Here is an 18,698-nt window from a genome sequence, read left to right on the forward strand (position 1 = left end):
TTACAAAAAAGTTAGAAAATCTTAATGCTGAGAGTTTTTGTTGTCATCAGTGGCTTTGGAATAGGTAGGGGCACCATGCTACATGGATAACATGTCTTATACCAAATTTATTTCCACACAGGAGCTAATAAAACTTTCCTAAAAACTAAAGTGAGAAAGAGTGCTGGGGTATGCACTGCAACAGTGCTGCATATAGGGAAAATACTTCACAGAAACCAACTACTGAGGCTCCTTCTCCCTGCAAATATCTGGCTCTGTATTAAAACAAATTAATAATATGATACTAATAACAAGACTGTGATATAGCTGTGAGGTTCCCCTAAAGCAAAATCCTACCAATGCTAGTAATTGATTCAGCAGTGTGCACCAGTGCAATGGCACAGGCGTCTCCAATTCTTGGAAACATTACATCCACTCTAATTCTCCACCCAAGGTCACCACAACCATCAGAAAATCCCCATACGTCGTGACCCAGAGAGCTGTGTCTAAACAGCCATTATCAATAGCCTGGGAAACTGAAGCACTGTGCCTGAAAGGCATCAGCCACCACAAGTAAATCCCTCAGCCAACCACCCTGCCAGAGCGACTCAGAGAGCAGTGGCAGAGAACAAACTGCAGATTTCTCTTGCAGGGTAAAAAGCAGGGCGTGCTAGATTTGCCTTTGCACTATTTGCTGCAACGCATACTTGCATACACTTTATTGCAATGGAAAGAGGACAGGACACCCTGTTAACCTGAATAAAGTTTTGAACTTTTATCATGAAGGAACAAGAGACTCATAGATGACACACTCTATGCCAAGCTCTTTAACAGGTCAATACAAGGTTATTCCCACCAATAAATGACTTGGTCTAGCTAGCACAATTCAGTATGAGTTTCTCAATCTAATTCTGATAACAAAACCACTGTCATCAGCTTCCCTAGATATGAAGGCATTTTACCAGAACCATTAAAGACCAGGCATGAAGTTAGCATTAGAGGCAAGAAGAAACAAGAAACCATGAAGCGGTATCAGAAAAGGTCAGCTATATCATTACATTTTCAAGTCTAAATCCATCAAGTCAGATGGCCCTTACTGGAGGACACAGAATATGCTATGACTATGGACTGTACACTTCCATGCCTTCTATTTTTTCAGTGAGGAACCTGAATGTCTCTTCTCTTCACAGATAAGGAAGGAAAAATGAACAGCCCCTCACCATGGAAATAAGAGCGATTACTACCTATACCATTAAACACTTTAAAGACAGCTCAGTAGCCCTGTGAATTGTAGAATCTCAGATGCTGTTTGGTGTCTAGATCAGGCCACAGAGAAGTAAGACATCCAAGTCTCTCTGAGACAGGACCCACCATCTCCTACACAAATGAGCAACCTCTCAGTACCCAGTATCAGCAGAAGGAACAGGATTATCCCAATGACTTAGGATTTGCACACTGACAGCACCATTTATTGCTTACCTAAGGGTGGATCAGTTAAAAATATAAACAGTACTCTAAATTATAGGTGGTGCTGTGAGCCCCACCTATACCTTGTATTGTCCAACACTTCCTACTACAAAACCCTGTTTGTTCCTCAGCGCTAATAACTTTGCAAACCTGAACTGAAACTGGGATTAGAAACAGGGTAAGTGGTCCAGGATAGGCAAGCAAGACAAAGGAAATGCACACTCCTGGGGCAGGGGAGAAATGGGGAATGGGGAGCTGGACAAAAAAAGCAGACAAGCTGGACAAGCAGAACAGATATGAAAACCAGTGGGGGTGGGCAGAGGTGGGGAAGGTCACAGGAAAAGGAAGGAGGGATGCATGGAGCATGGGAATCACAGAAAAAGAGACTGCGATGAGAGGGGAGGGGAAAAGATCTGGTGCCAGGACAGTGCTCATCAGGGAAGCCTATGGATACGAAGGAGGCAAATGACACAGACAAGCACACCCGGAAGGGCGTATTTCTTTACTCGGAGCCAAGTGCAACAGCTGTGGCACAGGGCCCACACAGAGAGCACAGGGGATGAGCTGAAACCCTGAGTACCCCTTGAAGGATCCAGCCCAACAAGAAGAGTGGGGGTGGATAGAGCCTGTGAGCTCCTTACTAATAACAGCATCATAGCTAGCATGAGAAGTAATTTCAAGTGTTAGAGGCAAATTTATTTCTGATATTTTGTACTTCCCAAGCACTTGACTTCTGTCTATTTGACTATTGATACTTTTTTTTTTTTCTGTGTAGATTTTTGGGTAAATAAAGAATGTTCTTATTTAGTACTTCTGCTTGGCCCTTCACTGAACAATGAGAGCTATCCAGAGAGATACTCCAGTGATCTACAGTTTGTGGTCAAACTATGCAAAATTTCCCTGGCACCTCCTAGAAAATAGAGAGAACCCATCACTGGCATCCTCAAACCCACCCACTCACTTCTAGGGAGAAAGCTGCTGACCCCCACAAGTCTGTAATCATCTAGAAGAATTTGTAGTCTGATACCTGATACAACTTTCTGCGAAAAATAAGGAAAATATCACCTCTGTGGCAATGAAAAGCATTTTTTTTTAACCAAACACAACCAACAGCCACCAACAAAAATGTCAAACCAGAAAGCAGGCACTCAAAACTGGATAAATTTAGTAAGATGTCATGATTCAACTACAATTGAAGGAAACCCATACTTAATTTCTCAAACAACTGCTATCATACAATTCAAGCAGTGTTTTTCCTTCAGGCTGAAAAGATACCAAATACACACTGTTCCTCAATTTACTACTTTTTTCCTCCTTTCTTACTTTCAATTAGAGAACATTGTCATTCGACATGCTTAGTACAAGCCTGAATAGAAATGACACATGAGAAGCTTTTGCCAGGGTTAAGTCCTGACACAGCTGTTGGAAAAACCCAAAATGAACATTTTATCCTGGCCAAATCAGTGTTCTTTTCACTATTTATACTCTCAGATCCAGCAGCTGCAAGTGACACTACAGGTCATGTTGTTCAAAATGGACAGGGAATCTGAAGATTCTCTCAAGGTCTGGAGGCTTGTTCCTACTTCTGTTCTTCCTCTCAGTGCTTCACAGCACTGCTGCACCAATGCTAATTTGCTGCAAATTTAAGTAGAATACCAAACTCTGGTCAGAACAGACTTTTCAGCTAAAATTTCCATTCTTAATAAAAAAGTGCCTTTTTCCTGCTTTCAGTTTTCAGCACCATAGGATCAACACTGGCTGCTCAGCTGATAATGCCCCTCTTTATTTGAATATATTTTTCTCCTTTCACCACCCACATTCATCTGGGACTTATTCAGTATTATTCTGCCTTACACTGATCCAAAACAGCAAACAATTTCTGTAACTGCACAGTAAGCTGAGAAGACCCTAATAGAGCTGCTTCGTTGTCTAAGAACCCCCTTACATACTGAAAATAAGGCTGAAAAACTTGTAGAGAGGCTAGATACAGCTGTGCCTTTAACAGCACAACCTCTCTGGTATTTTACATTTGGCATCTGGCATTTTACAAGCAGGGAAACATTTCTGCTGTACTTTGGCCTTCTGTCATCAGAGAGAGGTGGAGATTTATGCCCTTTCTCCTTCTAAATTAGACTACTTCAGTGCCTTATTTTATATTCCTCCTGACAGGTCCCTATTTTATATAAAACAAAAAGTACTACTGTCACTGTGTTGTATGGCAAAAGCCCTTTCCAGCTGAAAGAGAAAATTCCTGCCACTGAGTGAAGTGGCAGCATGCAACTTTGGAGTTAAAACTGCAAGGATAAAATAACTTTGCCCAGCAACATATTACTTTCCAGCAGGATTTGATAAAATTGTAATTCGCTGTCCAGAAAAAGACTAAAACATTAAACATATTATACTGAGAAAGTCAAAATAGGTCATTCAATCAGCATTATTCCCCCTTCATTTCACACATAATACAAAGCAGTTAAGTAATTTTTCTTGCAATTAGCATCATCTTTGTCTCCTTGGTGTCTAAAATACACTGGAGATATGAAGCTGCTCTGACTGTACTGCAGCCCAGGCCCTGCTTCCCACTGACTCCTCAATAAATACAGAGGTGAAATCCTGTCTTCAGTGATTTCAACAATGATAATTTTCTTTTGTTATTCCAATTTCCTGGTCCATCATCTCAAACAATAGACCTTTTCCCTCTGATTAAAAAGGAGTACAGGTGCACTCAGGAAGAACCCCAGCATTCTCCAGCTGCTAATTCACATCCCACTCCATCTTCCAACCAAGAACACTTGTTACCTGGCAGAGCCCTGCAGAAAGTGGGCTAGAAACAGCCTTCATAAGAAACAGTGGGGTTTTAAGAGATCTTTCCTGGATGTGAGAAGTCTGACATATGCTTCAAATGCATTTTAATTTAGAAGAATGTTGGAAAGATTTTATTTATGTTTCTAATTAGGTAAACAATATGCTTCTTCCACCTGCTTTGAGCTACCCCACTAGGCCCAGTAGACGTCAGATGTCTATGAACATATATCAGGTTGATTTACACCCTACTGCTAGCTCACAGAATCCTTCCTCCTCCCAGTCCTGTATGCCACTACCTTATGGACTACACAATTCCCCTCTTTTTTGTATGGAAAATGGCCTCACTACTGATTTTTAAATACCTTCCTAAGCACCACAGCTCCCTTCCCCATAGCTTTATATAGTACAGTTCCTCATAAAAGATTTCTCTCCTACCCCAAGCATGCAAACCTTCTAGCACATTTTAATCAGAAGTATTTTTGCCATGCATGAATCAGAATGCAAGAGCACTGGGGCAAGAAATAAATCTCAACATGCCATGGGAAGTGAAAATCACACTGGCAACATCATGATGAACATAATACTAGGTCGGAGCTTTTGGCTGCTGTACAAACTAGGTTGGAAACCTCTGGCCCAAGTCATGCAGAGCTCTGACATGACTTCCACTTGCAAATCAAAGATTTTAGATGTAGCCCACTGATCTGGGACATACATGGCTGAGGCTACGAATTCAAAAAATGCTTCAGAGTTTTTACAGCCCCTCAGCAGCATCATTATCAGTGCCAATGTTCTTGTCCTTCAAAGGCATAGAAGGGTCAGCAGCCTCCCATTGTCGGTCTTGATGCATACTTAAAGAAGCACCATTCACTCTGAAACCTGACATCTCATACAAACGGTTTTGAGTTCCCCCATACGGTGAAACTCTCAGGCACAATAGATCGTGTTGCACAAAAACAGGGACAGCAGCTCCACATGTCTCAACTTACAAGCACCTCAGGACACAACTTGAACTGGTGTCACCTTCTTGTACAAATTCCTGAAAAAAAAACATTCTCTGAAAATTAGTCAAGGTCCAGAGCAGTTGTGCAGAACAAACAGTAAGTTATAGGCTTTCAGGAAACCACATCACTGCTCTCTGCACAAAACCAATCAGCAAAAGTGGTGATAATGTGGGAGCCTGTGAAACACTCACAATAAGACATTCTTTGTTGAGCACTGTTGTCACTTGTTAGATGCCAAATTTTATGTACTAAAGCATATCTAGAACTTAATATGTGAAACTGATAAATCCTCCATGAAGTATTAGCAAATATATTTATACAAGATTAGGGTTCACACAAAGTCGGAAACTTTTGATCTGGATTAAGTCTCACATATAAAGGTATGTTTACACTGCAAATTTCATGTAAGAAAGTGGGGTTAACCTTGGTCACAATGTGTCTTTGGAGAGCTGCAATAGGTGTTTGAAGACATAGTGTGGAGAGAAAAAACTCCAGATACAGCAGGATTTAAAAGCACTGCTATGTGAGTACATATCAAGACAATTCAGTCCACATTCTAGACAAAACAAATATGGACCTGGAATTCGGCCCATGTCCTCAAATTATTTCTTTAAAATAATATATTTATTCCTCTGCATCCTATTTTGGAAAAAGCATAAATATCAACATGATACAGTATGAGAAAACACTAAGTTATAAGGGCAAATGGTCTCCAGAGTCAGAGGTGCTGACTGTCTAGACTAGGAGAGCAGCTTGTATTAGATATTACTAGGTAATTAATACAGTTTAAACAAACCTTTTTTACTTAAGTAAGACATTGTTACTACCACTGGTCATACTCAGTTCTCACACGGGGCTCAGGCTCAGCTGCAACCAGGATTTTTGGCACTGCTGGTTTGACTCTGTCTAGCACTAATGCAAATGCATGCTCCTGCCTTGACATGGCCTTTAGCAGGGATGAGACTCAGACCTGCCCTCTTTACTTCATCTACCCATGAAAGTTGCACTGTCATAAATCTACATCCATGCAAAACTCTTCTTCATTCCCACTCCCAAGTGAGCAGTCCCAGCAGCCAGGACGCAGAGTGAAGCCCCAGCAGACACATCCTGATATTTTTGGGTGTTCCTCTATCTGTCCTCCCACAGCAGACCGCCGTCTGTCCTCATCAGTCTTCCGACTTATCTGCTGTCTCCCACTCCTCTAGGGCTGGGATAAGCAGATGTTCAAGTCCGGGCAAGCAGCACACACCTGCCCTTTTCTGCTCACCTGACTCAGGAGCCAGCAAACCTGCAAAAAACTCTTTCCTAGCACTGAGTCCCACCCACTGATCATGGTCCCGGGAATGCCACGGCCTCCGCGGCTCCCTAGAGAGAGGCAAAGATCTTGGAAGGCCATGGATGTGGAGACAGGCTGGCCTGAAGACACTGCAAGACTGAGGGCTGGGTCCAGGCAGACCAACAGCACAACACAGAGTGTGAAGGCAGCATGAGAGGTAGGTGTCAAAGGAGAAAAATGGCTTCTTTGGCAGCACCCCTGCCTCCTGCCCTCATTCCAGAACTCTCAACTGGGTTCTGGCGTGGAGACGTCAGCATAGACCCACCCTTCACCTCGGCACGGGCAATAGGTGAAGGGACACAGAAGTGGCGTGATCCAGTGACTCAGCCCACGGAAATGCACCTGACCACGGGCAGCACTCAGGTGTAGAGCAGCCCCAGGCTGCACAGGCAGAGCTCTGCACACACAGCTTCCTGATCCCCAAAACTGGAGGCACGCACTGCCAGGGCCCTGACAACAAGCTGTCAGTGCCACACGGCATTGTCCTTGCTTCAAGTGGTCCTTCCTCCACCAGTCCGTGGGCTGCCTCTACCCTTCTGCACCAGCATGCACCGTCCTCACACCTGTCTTTACACACAGCAAGTAGAAACTTCACCATCAGGGGAAAAATAATAAAGAAAAGCAAAATAACACCTTGCCAAATAAACATGTTCATGTGAGAACCCAGAATTCCATAATTCAACTCTAAAGTATGTAGCATGTTGTGATAGAGCAAAGAATCCACTCAATTTGTTAGCACAAATCTGTTATAAGAGCTAATTTTCACAAGGCATTTCTTTACTAGTACAAATCCACAGAAGGGCATTTCTCTGTCTGTGAAATCTTAAGAAGGTATCTGAAAAAGTATTTAAATAGCCTTTACTTTTAATAGGTACCAGGATACAGATAAAGAAGATTGCCCCAGTAAGCAAAGTTCAGGTAGGATACTCACAGAGTTATTAACAACACATCAATGCTGCTAGCTCCCAACCTCCCTCAAACTCCCTGCAAAGCAGCATTATAAGCATATCAATCATTGAGCAAACATGCAAGGTGGGTGGCCCAAAGAAAGGACTCTGGCTTTGCAGGGCAAGAGGGGCTCCTCCGGGACCTCACAGCCAAGCACAGCACCACGAGAAACCACTCTGGCAAAAAGCAATGCTCTTCTCTAGCCCTACTGGAAGGCATCTGCCTTGCTACTTCACACCAGGGATGAGGCAGAGCACTGATGCAATCACTCATTTGTTCCCAACTCCTCACACTGTGCTGGCATTGCTTTTCATCAGTCTCCAAGCTGTATCCCCAACCAAAACTGCACAGCATGCCCTGCACAGCTACGAGCCAGCCCTCCACCTCCCACGGAAGTGCAACATGCAACCCTCCTGCTGGTGTTACAAGTGGGAAGGATGGAGAAGGTAAAGTAGGACATAAAGTCCCTGGAGTCTCCCAAGACAGGAATGAGAAACTGGGATGTGGGGAATTGAGGTATGGATTTTTTTTTTTTTTTTTAAGTATTGGTATTTGGAAATCGAACAAGTCCTCTCTGGTTCTTATTCCCATCACAGGTTTTAGATCAATGATCTGTGACAACCCTTATCCAAAACACTACCCAGGACATAACTTAGGTAATGTAGTAGATGAATACAGCAAGACTCCTGCTGTTGCTGGAGATCACGCTCCACTCCAGTGGTGGCCTGCTCTCAATGGCTGCAGGAGCCCTAAGGTCCATGATCCTCATCCACATAGAACAGAAGATGACCTCCCTGTAAGGCACCACGGTGTGTCCCAGCAGCTCCTACATCCCCTCTCCAGCCTTGCACAACTGAGCTTTTCCTACTCCTTCATCCCAAAGGGGCTGGGGTCACATCACCACAGGACTCCAGATGCCCCTGCAGTTCCTGGCAGGCTCAGAAGCGTGGCTCTTTCTCTGCTGCCTCAAGCAGATGAGCAAGAGCTGTACCCACCACTAGCAGAAAATGCTTGGAAACATGCTAGTTTGCTTGGGAAGCTACAGTGTTGTCAAACAAATGCCAAATACACATGGGTAAGGAGTTGGTGCCTATCAGTGGTACAACTGTATCCCACATGCACAACTAGAACATCAGGAAGCTGGTACAGCCGTGCAGAGAAGCACGGGATACCCCAACCTGACTTCATTTGAAGCAAGTTAGAACAAAACATCTCACTCTGATGGGAAATCCCCTTCTGTAGACAAGCCACTTTTTAATAATAAGTGCTAAATGGACTATTCAAGCAGGTAATTAATGTTAATTAACATATGTCAGGCCATAAATTGGCTAAATGCACCTCATTTTCCAAGCTTGGTGTGTGGCAATGCTCAGGAAATTGTAACAGAACAGCCTAAGTCTGTAGAAGCACAAAAAGAAGAGCAAATAAAAGGTTAAGCATAATCTTCACTTAACTCATGGTGTGCTGAGACAGCAGTATAGAAAACTGCATGACTATGCACATTACTCAAACACTTCATTTTGTTCCTGAACCGCCGTGCTACGCACATATTGTCAGTCCCAAGAAAAGCCACATCAAAAAAAAACCTGCAGCTCCCCGAGTGCTGTTATCGGCCAGGCTTTTATCGGGATCGTCACTACGTGCCGGACCTGGACACACCTCCTGTTCCAGGGCCTGGCCAAGCTGTGGCCCTTTCCAGAGCCAATTTGAGAATCTCAGTTTTCCAAGGCAAGGGGAACGAATCAGCAGCGAGAGGATGCTCAGAGCTTGCCCTTCTCCAGAAAGAGTACCCCAAACGTAGAGGGCTCCTTGCCTCTAAAGTGAACTAATATTGCCATTTTGTAACGCTGCCCTTGGGCACATTTTCTGTGGCAGACATAGTAGTAAGGCTTTTCTAAAAGTGAGAGAGAAACAAGAAAACGCAGAGACTTTAGTCTAAGTAGCAACTTGCATTAAGAAACACTTTCAGTTTCTCCTTTGGCAAACTGCCACTACACCAAGACCCACTTTAATTGCATTGCAAATAAGAAACAATCATCACAAAAGATTTTCCATACTTCCACGCAAAATAGCTGGCTGCCAAAATCTAGCAGGGCACCTTTAGGAGGCTGCCACCTAGAGAAATGCTTTGGCTGCTTATCCTCAGTTCTCCCTATCTCCAAGACAATCCCTTCGGCCTCCCTTTGAAGCCAGCACACCCACCGCAATTTTCTGGGGTGGTTTCACATTTGTTCACCCCGTCCAGCCCAGGTGAGCTGGCTGAAACCCACCCAGCCGCTGCAGGAGGGTGCAGGGGGGCTGCCCCAGAGCTGCCTACCTTCCACTCTGGGCTGCTACTTTGTCCACATCAGCACAAAGAGCTTTCACAAAACGACACAGCTAGCCCTAATCACTCGCCTTTCTAAATGCACCAGCACGTGCCCAGCCTCCCCTAATCTCCCAGGATTACAGCAAAGTAGTGTAGCACCACCAAAATGACCCGAATACAAAATGACCTCGAGAGTAAGACACCGCTCACTTCACCAGGACAACACCAAGCAGAGGCAGTATGTCCACGGCAGGAGCGCCAGGACATTTCTCCTCCCCAGCCTCATGGTCTCAGACAGTTGTTCAAGCCAGTACAATGCATCAGATATAGCTGCCACTAAGGTGATTTAATTTTTACTTGCATTAATTGTGCACTTTCAAACACACAGGTAAGAGTAGAAGCCAACCTCTGACTCTCAAGCTTCCTACTTTAAATATGCTCAAATTTTAAATATGTACAAATATTGACACTAATAAATCTATTACAGACAACGTCAATTGCTGCATGACTGTTTTAGGTAACCTTCTGTCTCTGAACAATGGAGGGACATAGATTCCAGCATTTATCATGCAGGTCTACCTGGCTGTGATAACTATCCAGCAATACCACATCATCATTGATTGGAAGTTTTCCATTCATATCAAAAGTTGAGTTTATCAGAGTCTGTGATTCTTTCCAGCTGAAGACATTCACCAAGGTGATGTGTTTACGTCTGCATTTAACAAGTCCTTCAGCAGAGGTGCTCCTCACTGTCACACTGTGGACCAAACAATGTGAGTGATTCTAGGAGAGCTACTTACTTGGTCTCTCTCTCACTGCTCTAATAGCTGTCACCTGCCTGCATGAGCTGGGGAAAAGTGAGATCTCTGATGAACGTTACAGATATGAAATAACAGTATGTGCTAATATCTATATATGGTTTCTACTAGAAAGTTTAAAAAGTCATTTGTTACTGTGCTACTACAGTATACTCCTCTTTGATGCAAGACATTTGTTATCTAGTGGTTTCAACCACTGGAACCACACATCTCTTTACACTGCTCAGCACAAAAGTAATTTACAAATGTTTCTGAGTATTTTGTTAAAGCACAACACAGTAAGGCTTTGATCAGGTAAAATGCTTAAGCAGCAAGTTTAAGCACACAAGTAATCCCAGTGAAGTCCCAAGGATCCATTCACGTGCTTAAATCCATGCTCTCTGTGGTAGGTCAAAACTTAAAAAAATCAGGCTACAGCTTGTAACTCAAACCCTTCTGTACAGATGAACAAGGCAACACAAAAAAATATATTTTAAAAATATAACAGAAGGCTGAAAAAATATTCCTGTTAGCAGTTAATTGGGAAACAGAACCTTTAAAGAAATAAAAAAGAAGTTTAATAGTCAATAGAGGAAAAAAAGAAACTGACGCAGACTCCAGTTTTATGTTGCCACTCCTGATAAAGACATTGTGTGTCAACCCAAGGAAGGAGAAGTAAGAAGAAAGAGAGTGGTGTTACTTCCTCCTCACATCTTTGCAAGAAGATGATAAAAAGAGTCCGACACATCTTGCATATCAGCATCTGGCTAACAGATTTAGACATCTGTCTACATCACTGGCAAATTTCTCAAGCCTTTTCAAGTCTCAGTAATTAGAGAAGAGACTCACGCATTTGCTACAAGAAGGGACTGCAGCCCTTTGGTACATACTGGCCAATAAAACATGGTAAGAAATGTACAAAGTTTACAAAAACCTCCCCTTCAAAGTAAATACCCCAGCAGCTAGTGTTTCTTTTCTATGGGGAAGATGAATACAACAGGTGGAAAACAGAATAGGCTTCTGATATGAAAAACAATTCAAAGCAAATCAGCTACATTTAAATTTGGGAATTGCTGGTATCTCTGTACAAAGGATGAGATTCATAGTCTTGCCATATCACTTAACAAAGAGGAAAATAGTCCCCCTAGTGTACTCTCCATGTAGAAAAGACTGTTTCACAAGATAGTGCTGCAAGAAATTACCAAGTAACATTGTGGGAAGAGGTATGGAATTACTTAAGCTGTAGTGAAACTGGGCGTCTCTACTATGTACACGTACAAAAAGGTTTTTCAGTTTCCTATTTCAAGATTATTGAGAGAAGTGAGTGCTTTACCTTAAATACTAGCAAGATAAAACTTGGTTTTTAAGTCAGCACACTAGTTTTGTGACTGCAGGACTTCAATAGGGTAACAGATACCTGAATGAGGAAAGATCTAGTCATCGAGGAGCTCTGCAGAAGTACCTGGAACAGTCGCCTGGCACAGTGAATTTCACAAGGCTGAAACCAGCTCACCTTGAAATCTCTTCCCCCTTTCAGTGATGACAAACATAAATACCGACCTTCACTAAGTATTCAAGACAGAAGCTGATACTGGAACATGCATGGAAACCCTCTCCAGTGGTCTCGAAGTGTACAGGATTGTACCAGACAGGGCTGCCTGTGGCACACAGAAGTGTCCGGAGCGTGGCACCTCTGCAGCACTGCATTGTGCACTACTGCCCTAGTCAGCTGCAGGCACTATTGGGTTAGCCAACGTCCCACCGGGGCCAGGGGGAGAGGGAAGCAAAGGAGATTGTTGGGGGGGTGTATTGGGCAAACCTTATCCGAATTACCAGAAATGTAATGTATGCCTTCCTAACCACATTTGAAATATTCACTTCTGCTTTAATGCCCTAGGCAGGAAAAAAAAAAAAAAAAAGTGATAGTTGTAACTCTAATTTATAGCTCTTAAAATAATTGTTTGAGGAGAATAATCCCAGCTATATTTATGGATTATGGTGTTGGGCACATCTCACTGGAAACAGTATTCAGTATTAATATTTCATATATAATAATACATAAGGTAATAAGACCAAGTTCTCTTCTTCCCTTTGTTGAAAATAACAATTTTCCCACTCAGTGGCAGAGCAGAATATTGTGAAATGGGCTTGCTGCCTTCAATGATTAATTTAGCTGTGTAAAAATATTCTAAATTAAGCCTTCTAACACAGAACTATCTTCTGTTCACTTAAAGTCTCGGTGTAACTAGCAATCTGAAGAAGTCTAATGTGAAAAGCTGACATTAGCTCCCAAAGAGTTGTATTCATTACCTGTGAAGAAAACAAAGATAATAAGATATAATGTGTTTTAATATCAGGAGATTAAGATGGAGTCCCCGTATAAAGAATGTTGCCTCTGCACAAACTAAACTACTCTCCAGCCAAGAAATTGAAGTAGTCCTCTTCTGAATGTATATGCACTTGAAAAAGAAATCCTAGCCTTGCTAAGGAATTACATTTTCCAGTTTTAGATGCCCGGCAAATTATTAGCTCCTGACCTCCCCTTTGCCCCTTCCAGTATGCCCCTACCACCCACGCACAACTGCACCCATTGTTAACGTGACCGAGTGCCTTAGCCTAACTTCAGAGACAGCTCACAATCAGAGGCAGAATTTGCTGCTACCAGTGTGCCTGCATCTCCTGAGAAAGGTCATCCTAAAGGCTTGTGAGAAACTTCTGAACTAAATTATAACAGAAGAATCTCAAGGGATCCAAGTTTTTAACATTTTAATTAGCTCCAAGTACCAGTTAATGCTGCTTAGCAAAGGAATCAATATCAAATTAACAGTATAAATTGTCAGAAAAATTGTGACAGTATTAAGGATACTAATCAATGTAAGCACTTCATATTATGGCCCAAATTCTGCTTCTGCTAAAGTGAAAAGGAGTTTTGCCACCAAATTCAAAACAGTATCACAGCCCCATTGTTAGGTAAATCTTTGTTTGAATAAGATATTGAGAATTAACTGAAAATTCAAAGTACCAGATAAAAATGCTGGATTTGTTATAACAGCTGACATCTAAAGCCACTGCTTCTGTGTGAAACTGAACAACTTATGAAGGCACAGGCTGTCATTGGAAGATGTAACCCTTTATCACACTCTGCGTCACACTTGTAAAGTCAGATCAAAATTCAACACCTAATACACACACAAAAGCTGTAAAAAGAATGTGTGGTTTTAAAAGCCTTGTCTTCAGCTAGCCACGTCAGCAGCAAACTTTGTGTTTGTATTTTCCCCAGCCTGAAACAAGTCTGTCAACTAAATACCTCCTCTCCTATGCTTCATTGGAAGGTAAAAATCATACAGACGCACTTCAACTCCTAGCAGCAAGTCCTACTCAGGCACCAAAATACAAGACAAGGCTGCTAGTACAGAAACTGCCAGAAATGTTTCATCTATATAGTATTTCTGACCAATCTGTATACTGAAAGTTATCACCTGATCCAAATCTAGCTAGATTCAAAGAGCAAATTTAATTTCTCTGTAAAAGCATTGAACTTGCTGGCAAATTTACCTTCAGCCATCCATACAAAAACTCAGTGTCAGATGCCGCTAGTATCGGCCCTCAGCAGCAACTGAACCTTGCTGGGATTTCCTTCTGCAAACAGTATTGGCGTAAAGCAGCACCTGCATTTCTGTACAGCTGCAAGTACGTGACATTTTGGCGTCCAACAGACGCTGACAGATGAACAGGAAAACTAGAAGAAAAAAAAGCAGTTCTGGAAATCACTTCAAATGTGCTTTACGTGCAGTTCTAGTTCTTGGTAGGCCTTATAAGACTCTTTCTTGCGGGTAAAACCCTGCCTGCTTGCAATGTGCTTTTGTACACGCTGAGTAAACAAGCCACAAAACCAGAATTTTTTTTTTCCCCCCTCACTTATTAAAACGGTAGTACTCTTAGCTGCTCACTGTCGCAGTGCTGGACAGAAAATGCTGGGCTATCAGTAGACAGTGCTCTCATACACTAGAAACGCAGGAATCACAAACCAAGCATTCCAGGGGCTGAACAGCCAGTAACTCCATGCTTTGATTAACTTTATGAAGAAATGTCAAAACCCGAATTTCCCTCTACTGCCTCTGAGGAACATATGGAAAAAACTCTGGGGGTTTCCTTGACAAAAATAATAATGTTGTTCTGTATTTGAGCTTTGAGCTGCAGACTGACCATACATAAAAGCAATTCTACTCGTTTCCGACATGAGTTACCTCTGGTGTTAATATAACTTAAGAAAAAAAAAAAAAAAAAAAAAAAAAACAAACAAAAAAAAAAAAACCCCACACACCTTATAAATATTTTTCATTTTCCTTACTCTCTCCCTCTCTCCTTCCCTGCTTATATGCTTGTGCATCACAAAAGCCAAGTCCGCTCCAGCGTGTACTCTGCCCTCAGAGTCAATAGCCCTCACCGCTTGTACACAGCAACAAGAAAGAGACAAAACTTTCCTTAATCTCTCTCTTAATAAAAAAGCAAAGCCGACAGGGCGACCACCATCAGCACGACCAGCGCCCGGCGGGCTGCTGTCGGGGCGAGCCGCCAGCACCCCGCTCCGCGGCCGCATCCTCCACAGGCAGCCCGCCCGTCGGGGCGGCGCGGCGGGAGCGCCGCGGCCCCGGGATCCCGCCTCACCTTCCACCCGGCCGAGCTGTTGCTGTCACCCTTGTCCTTGAAGTAGGGCACGCAACGGACCATCCAGTCGTAGATCTGGGAGAGAGTGAGGCGCTTCTCCGGGGAGCTCTCGATGGCGCGAGTGATGAGGTCGGCGTACGAGAGGTTGCCCCACGCGTTGCGCCGCGACGAGCACTTCCTCGGCGCCGCCGCCGGGCCCCCGCTCAGCCCCCCGCCGCCTGCCGCCGCCGCCGCCGCTCCCCCCGGCGAGAGGCTCGGCCCCTCCGGGCCGCCGCCGGGCAGCGGGGCCAGCAGCCGCGCCGCCTCCTCCGGCACGGCGGCGGTCGCCGCCGCCGCCGCTGCTTCTCCGCCCGCGGGGGCCGCGCTGCCGACGGTCATGGCCGAGCCGCCCCCCTCCTCCTCGTCGTCCTCCTCCTCGGGGATCATGGAGGCGGCGTCGGCGGTCGACTCGCCGGCGGGCTTGGCTGGGCTGGCCTGCAGCTCGGGCCTCTGCAGGGGCCAGGTGCAGGAGCGGGGGCGGCTCTGCGGCTCGAACTCGGGGTCCAGTTCCACGTCCAGGGGCGAGAGCGGGGCGGGGGGCGACGCCTCTGCCATCTTGGCCTCCCCCGCGGGCGGCTGCGGGGCGCTGCGACGGGGCGGACGGGTGGCCGCCGACCCCGCTCCTCCTCCGCCGCCTCCTCGGTGCCGACGAGAGCCTAGCAGGCGGGGGGCTGCCGGGCGGGCATGCCGCGCTCCGCTATGGGTTGGCCGGCTCTCCGCTGCGCCCCGAGCCCCGCTCCCCGCGGGCGATGCGCACGCCGGAGCTGGGAGGCGGGGGGAGAAGGGGAGGGAGAGAGGGAGGGAGGAAAAAAAAAAAAAAAAAAAATCAGATTAGGAGCCGGAGCGGCCGCGCAGGGCGGCAGCACGGGCCGGGCGGTGCCGGAGGTGCCCGCGGCGCTGACCTCCGCGCCGGCGGAGCGGCGGCCGCTCCCGCGGTGCGTGTGTGCGTTTGTTTATGTTTCACTCCATGCGGATGCAGAAGTAGCTCCAGCGGGAACCGCGCTGTATCCAGCCGGGAGAGGACCCCCTCACGCCCCCGGCGCCTCTGAGGTCGCTCCTCGTCGCTTCCGCAGATATCTTGCCTTTTAGGGGGGTGGTCCTTCGCGCCCTCCGTCGGCAGGAGGGCAGGGAGAGCGGTCTTTCGGGTTACACCGAAGACTTTTTCCTTCTTCAAAACGCCCTAAAGGGAGACGAAGTCTTAGCATACATCCAACTGCACACTAGCGTAAACCTGTCACTTTGCGGTGCCCCCAAGCCACGCGCAAGCAACCCCCCAAAATCTCACAGCCGACGGACCAGGAGACAGGAGAAGGCACCTCGGGGGCTGGTCGGTTAAAAGAAAAATAGTAATAAATCCTCCTTCTTGCAAGGAAAAAGCAAACACAACGGGAACAAATCAAATCGCCAGTCTTCCAACAGGTCCAGTAGCTTTAAGCCCTCCCTAGGGCTGCCAAAGAGAATAGGTTTTGTTCCAGCATCAACACCACATTCATAACCTCCTTGCTCCTGCTGCTGCCATCTTGACAGTTTTTTCCCCCTTCACTTAAGTCATTTAAAAAGCGCAGGCAGACGAGGCAGGGAAAGCCACATCGGGAGGGGCGGGAGGCGGCGGGGGGGGGGGGGGGTGCTGGATCGAGAGCCACCTCCACAACCGGCAGCAATTGAGATCCGAATTCACGGGAGGAAGAAGCAGCGCTGCTGTATGGTTCCTGCTGCTTCTGCGCCTTCAGCTCCAGAGAGCCTTCCCTTTAAAGGCGAAGGATGGCAAAACGGCAGAGCGCCCGCTCCCCCTGCGAGCAGCCGGCGAGAGGCAAGCGATCCGCCCGCGCCCAGCCCGTCCTCCGCCGCAGCCCGCCCGAGCAGCCTGTCACCCTGCTCGCCGCCGACTTCCACATCCCTCCTCCTAACAACCACCGGCAGCAACACAAAGTTATAGACGCACGCAGGGAGACTCAACCAAACCGCACGGCTCGGCACGGCCCGCCCAGGGGCGGGCGGAGGGCGGGCGGTGCCGCGCAGGAGCCGCCCCAACGGGGCGGGAGCGCCTGGATGGGGGAAGCCACCGGAGCTGGGCGGGTTGGAGAAGCTGCCGGCACCTGGCGAGGGCAGCGGTTCTCTGCTTGCCGTCCCTGCGGCTCCGGAGCCCTGTCCGGCCGGCCCAGTGGAAAGCGTTCAAACCTCTCCCAAGTACCCGGTAAATCTTTCCAAGAGTTGTATTAGGCCTGTTTCTCTTCTGTACTCGTTTTCACTGGTCATAAACTATTGGTGCACGAGCTGTTCTGGTAAACTTTAAAATATAGAGTCTAATTTAGTAATTCTTTGAAAACTTTCAGTCTGCCTATGGGTGATGCCAGGAACATGTTCAGACATGTCCACATGTGAATACAATCCCGCTGTACCTCCTTCTTGGAGACCATGCCCTAGAAGAAAGCCCTCCAAAGTAGCTCACTTGAAAATGTAGTTAATTATGAGTTGAATAAAGGGGTGACCCACAAAACCAAGGAACATAAAAGCTATTAATATTGATGTAGTTATAAATACTTCACATGGCAACTTCTATGCATCAATTCTCACCTGGCTTGATATTGACCTAGACTGTGGACTGATTTAGTTCAACAGTAACATTGTCTCTGAGACAAGATACAGACAATAGCATGGACTGAGAAAGCAGTGTGCTTCTGAAGCTTTGCTGAATAGAATTAGGAGACAACCTATTCCTGATGTATTGCATTATAGACAAGTAGAGAGATTTGAAAACCATTCAGTTTGATTAGAAAACATCAAGACCCTGATCCTGCATGCCTTACACGTGCTGCTAAGGCCTAAGGCCCTAAGTGTCTAGTTAGGTTTTGAATTGAAGCGCCACTGAAATTAGGAATAATTTAGTGAGATTTTATTACAAGGGACAGCATTTCAGCATGCATACAATTAATGCCTGGTTGTCTAAATATAGCAGCAGACACTGAATTAATCAGAATAAATGCAGGTTCGAGTAATGGAAACAATTTTCACTGCAACTCCATTTGGGTCACAATGTTGAGTGCCTTGCTATGGGTTTTGTTGTAACATGGCCCCTACAAGAATGCAAGGCAGCTCAAAAAGACACCAGCCACTCTGCAATTGTGACACTGGCATTCATGTATATGATTTAGCAGTTGGTAGGGAGGAAAACCACCGTGGCATTGAAGAGCCAGCAACCAAGTTCAGACAAAAAGGCATGGTGAGAAGTTGCTTAGTCCAACACTACATCTCCAAGGAGGCTTTCCCTGTGGCTTTCAGCAGTTAGCCACAGAAGGCCGCCTGTGAAACTGTGACTGGTGCTCAGCCCTTTCCCAAAACTAGCTACTGCTTGG

The 18,698-nt window shown here is 45.7% G+C and overlaps 1 protein-coding gene across 1 annotated transcript in view; it reads right to left on the reverse strand.

The window, feature by feature from the left end:
• Nucleotides 1-16,111, reverse strand: part of FOXO3 (forkhead box O3) — an 88,423-nt gene extending 72,312 nt beyond the window's left edge. The window contains exon 1 of the mRNA XM_053936781.1: nucleotides 15,307-16,111. Coding sequence (XP_053792756.1) covers nucleotides 15,307-15,900 — 594 coding nt within the window. The 5' untranslated portion in view covers nucleotides 15,901-16,111. The remainder of the gene's footprint in view (nucleotides 1-15,306) is intronic.
• Between the last annotated feature and the right edge of the window lie 2,587 nt (nucleotides 16,112-18,698).

Source organism: Vidua chalybeata, chromosome 3, assembly GCF_026979565.1.
Source record: "Vidua chalybeata isolate OUT-0048 chromosome 3, bVidCha1 merged haplotype, whole genome shotgun sequence".
Classification (NCBI taxonomy): domain Eukaryota; kingdom Metazoa; phylum Chordata; class Aves; order Passeriformes; family Viduidae; genus Vidua; species Vidua chalybeata.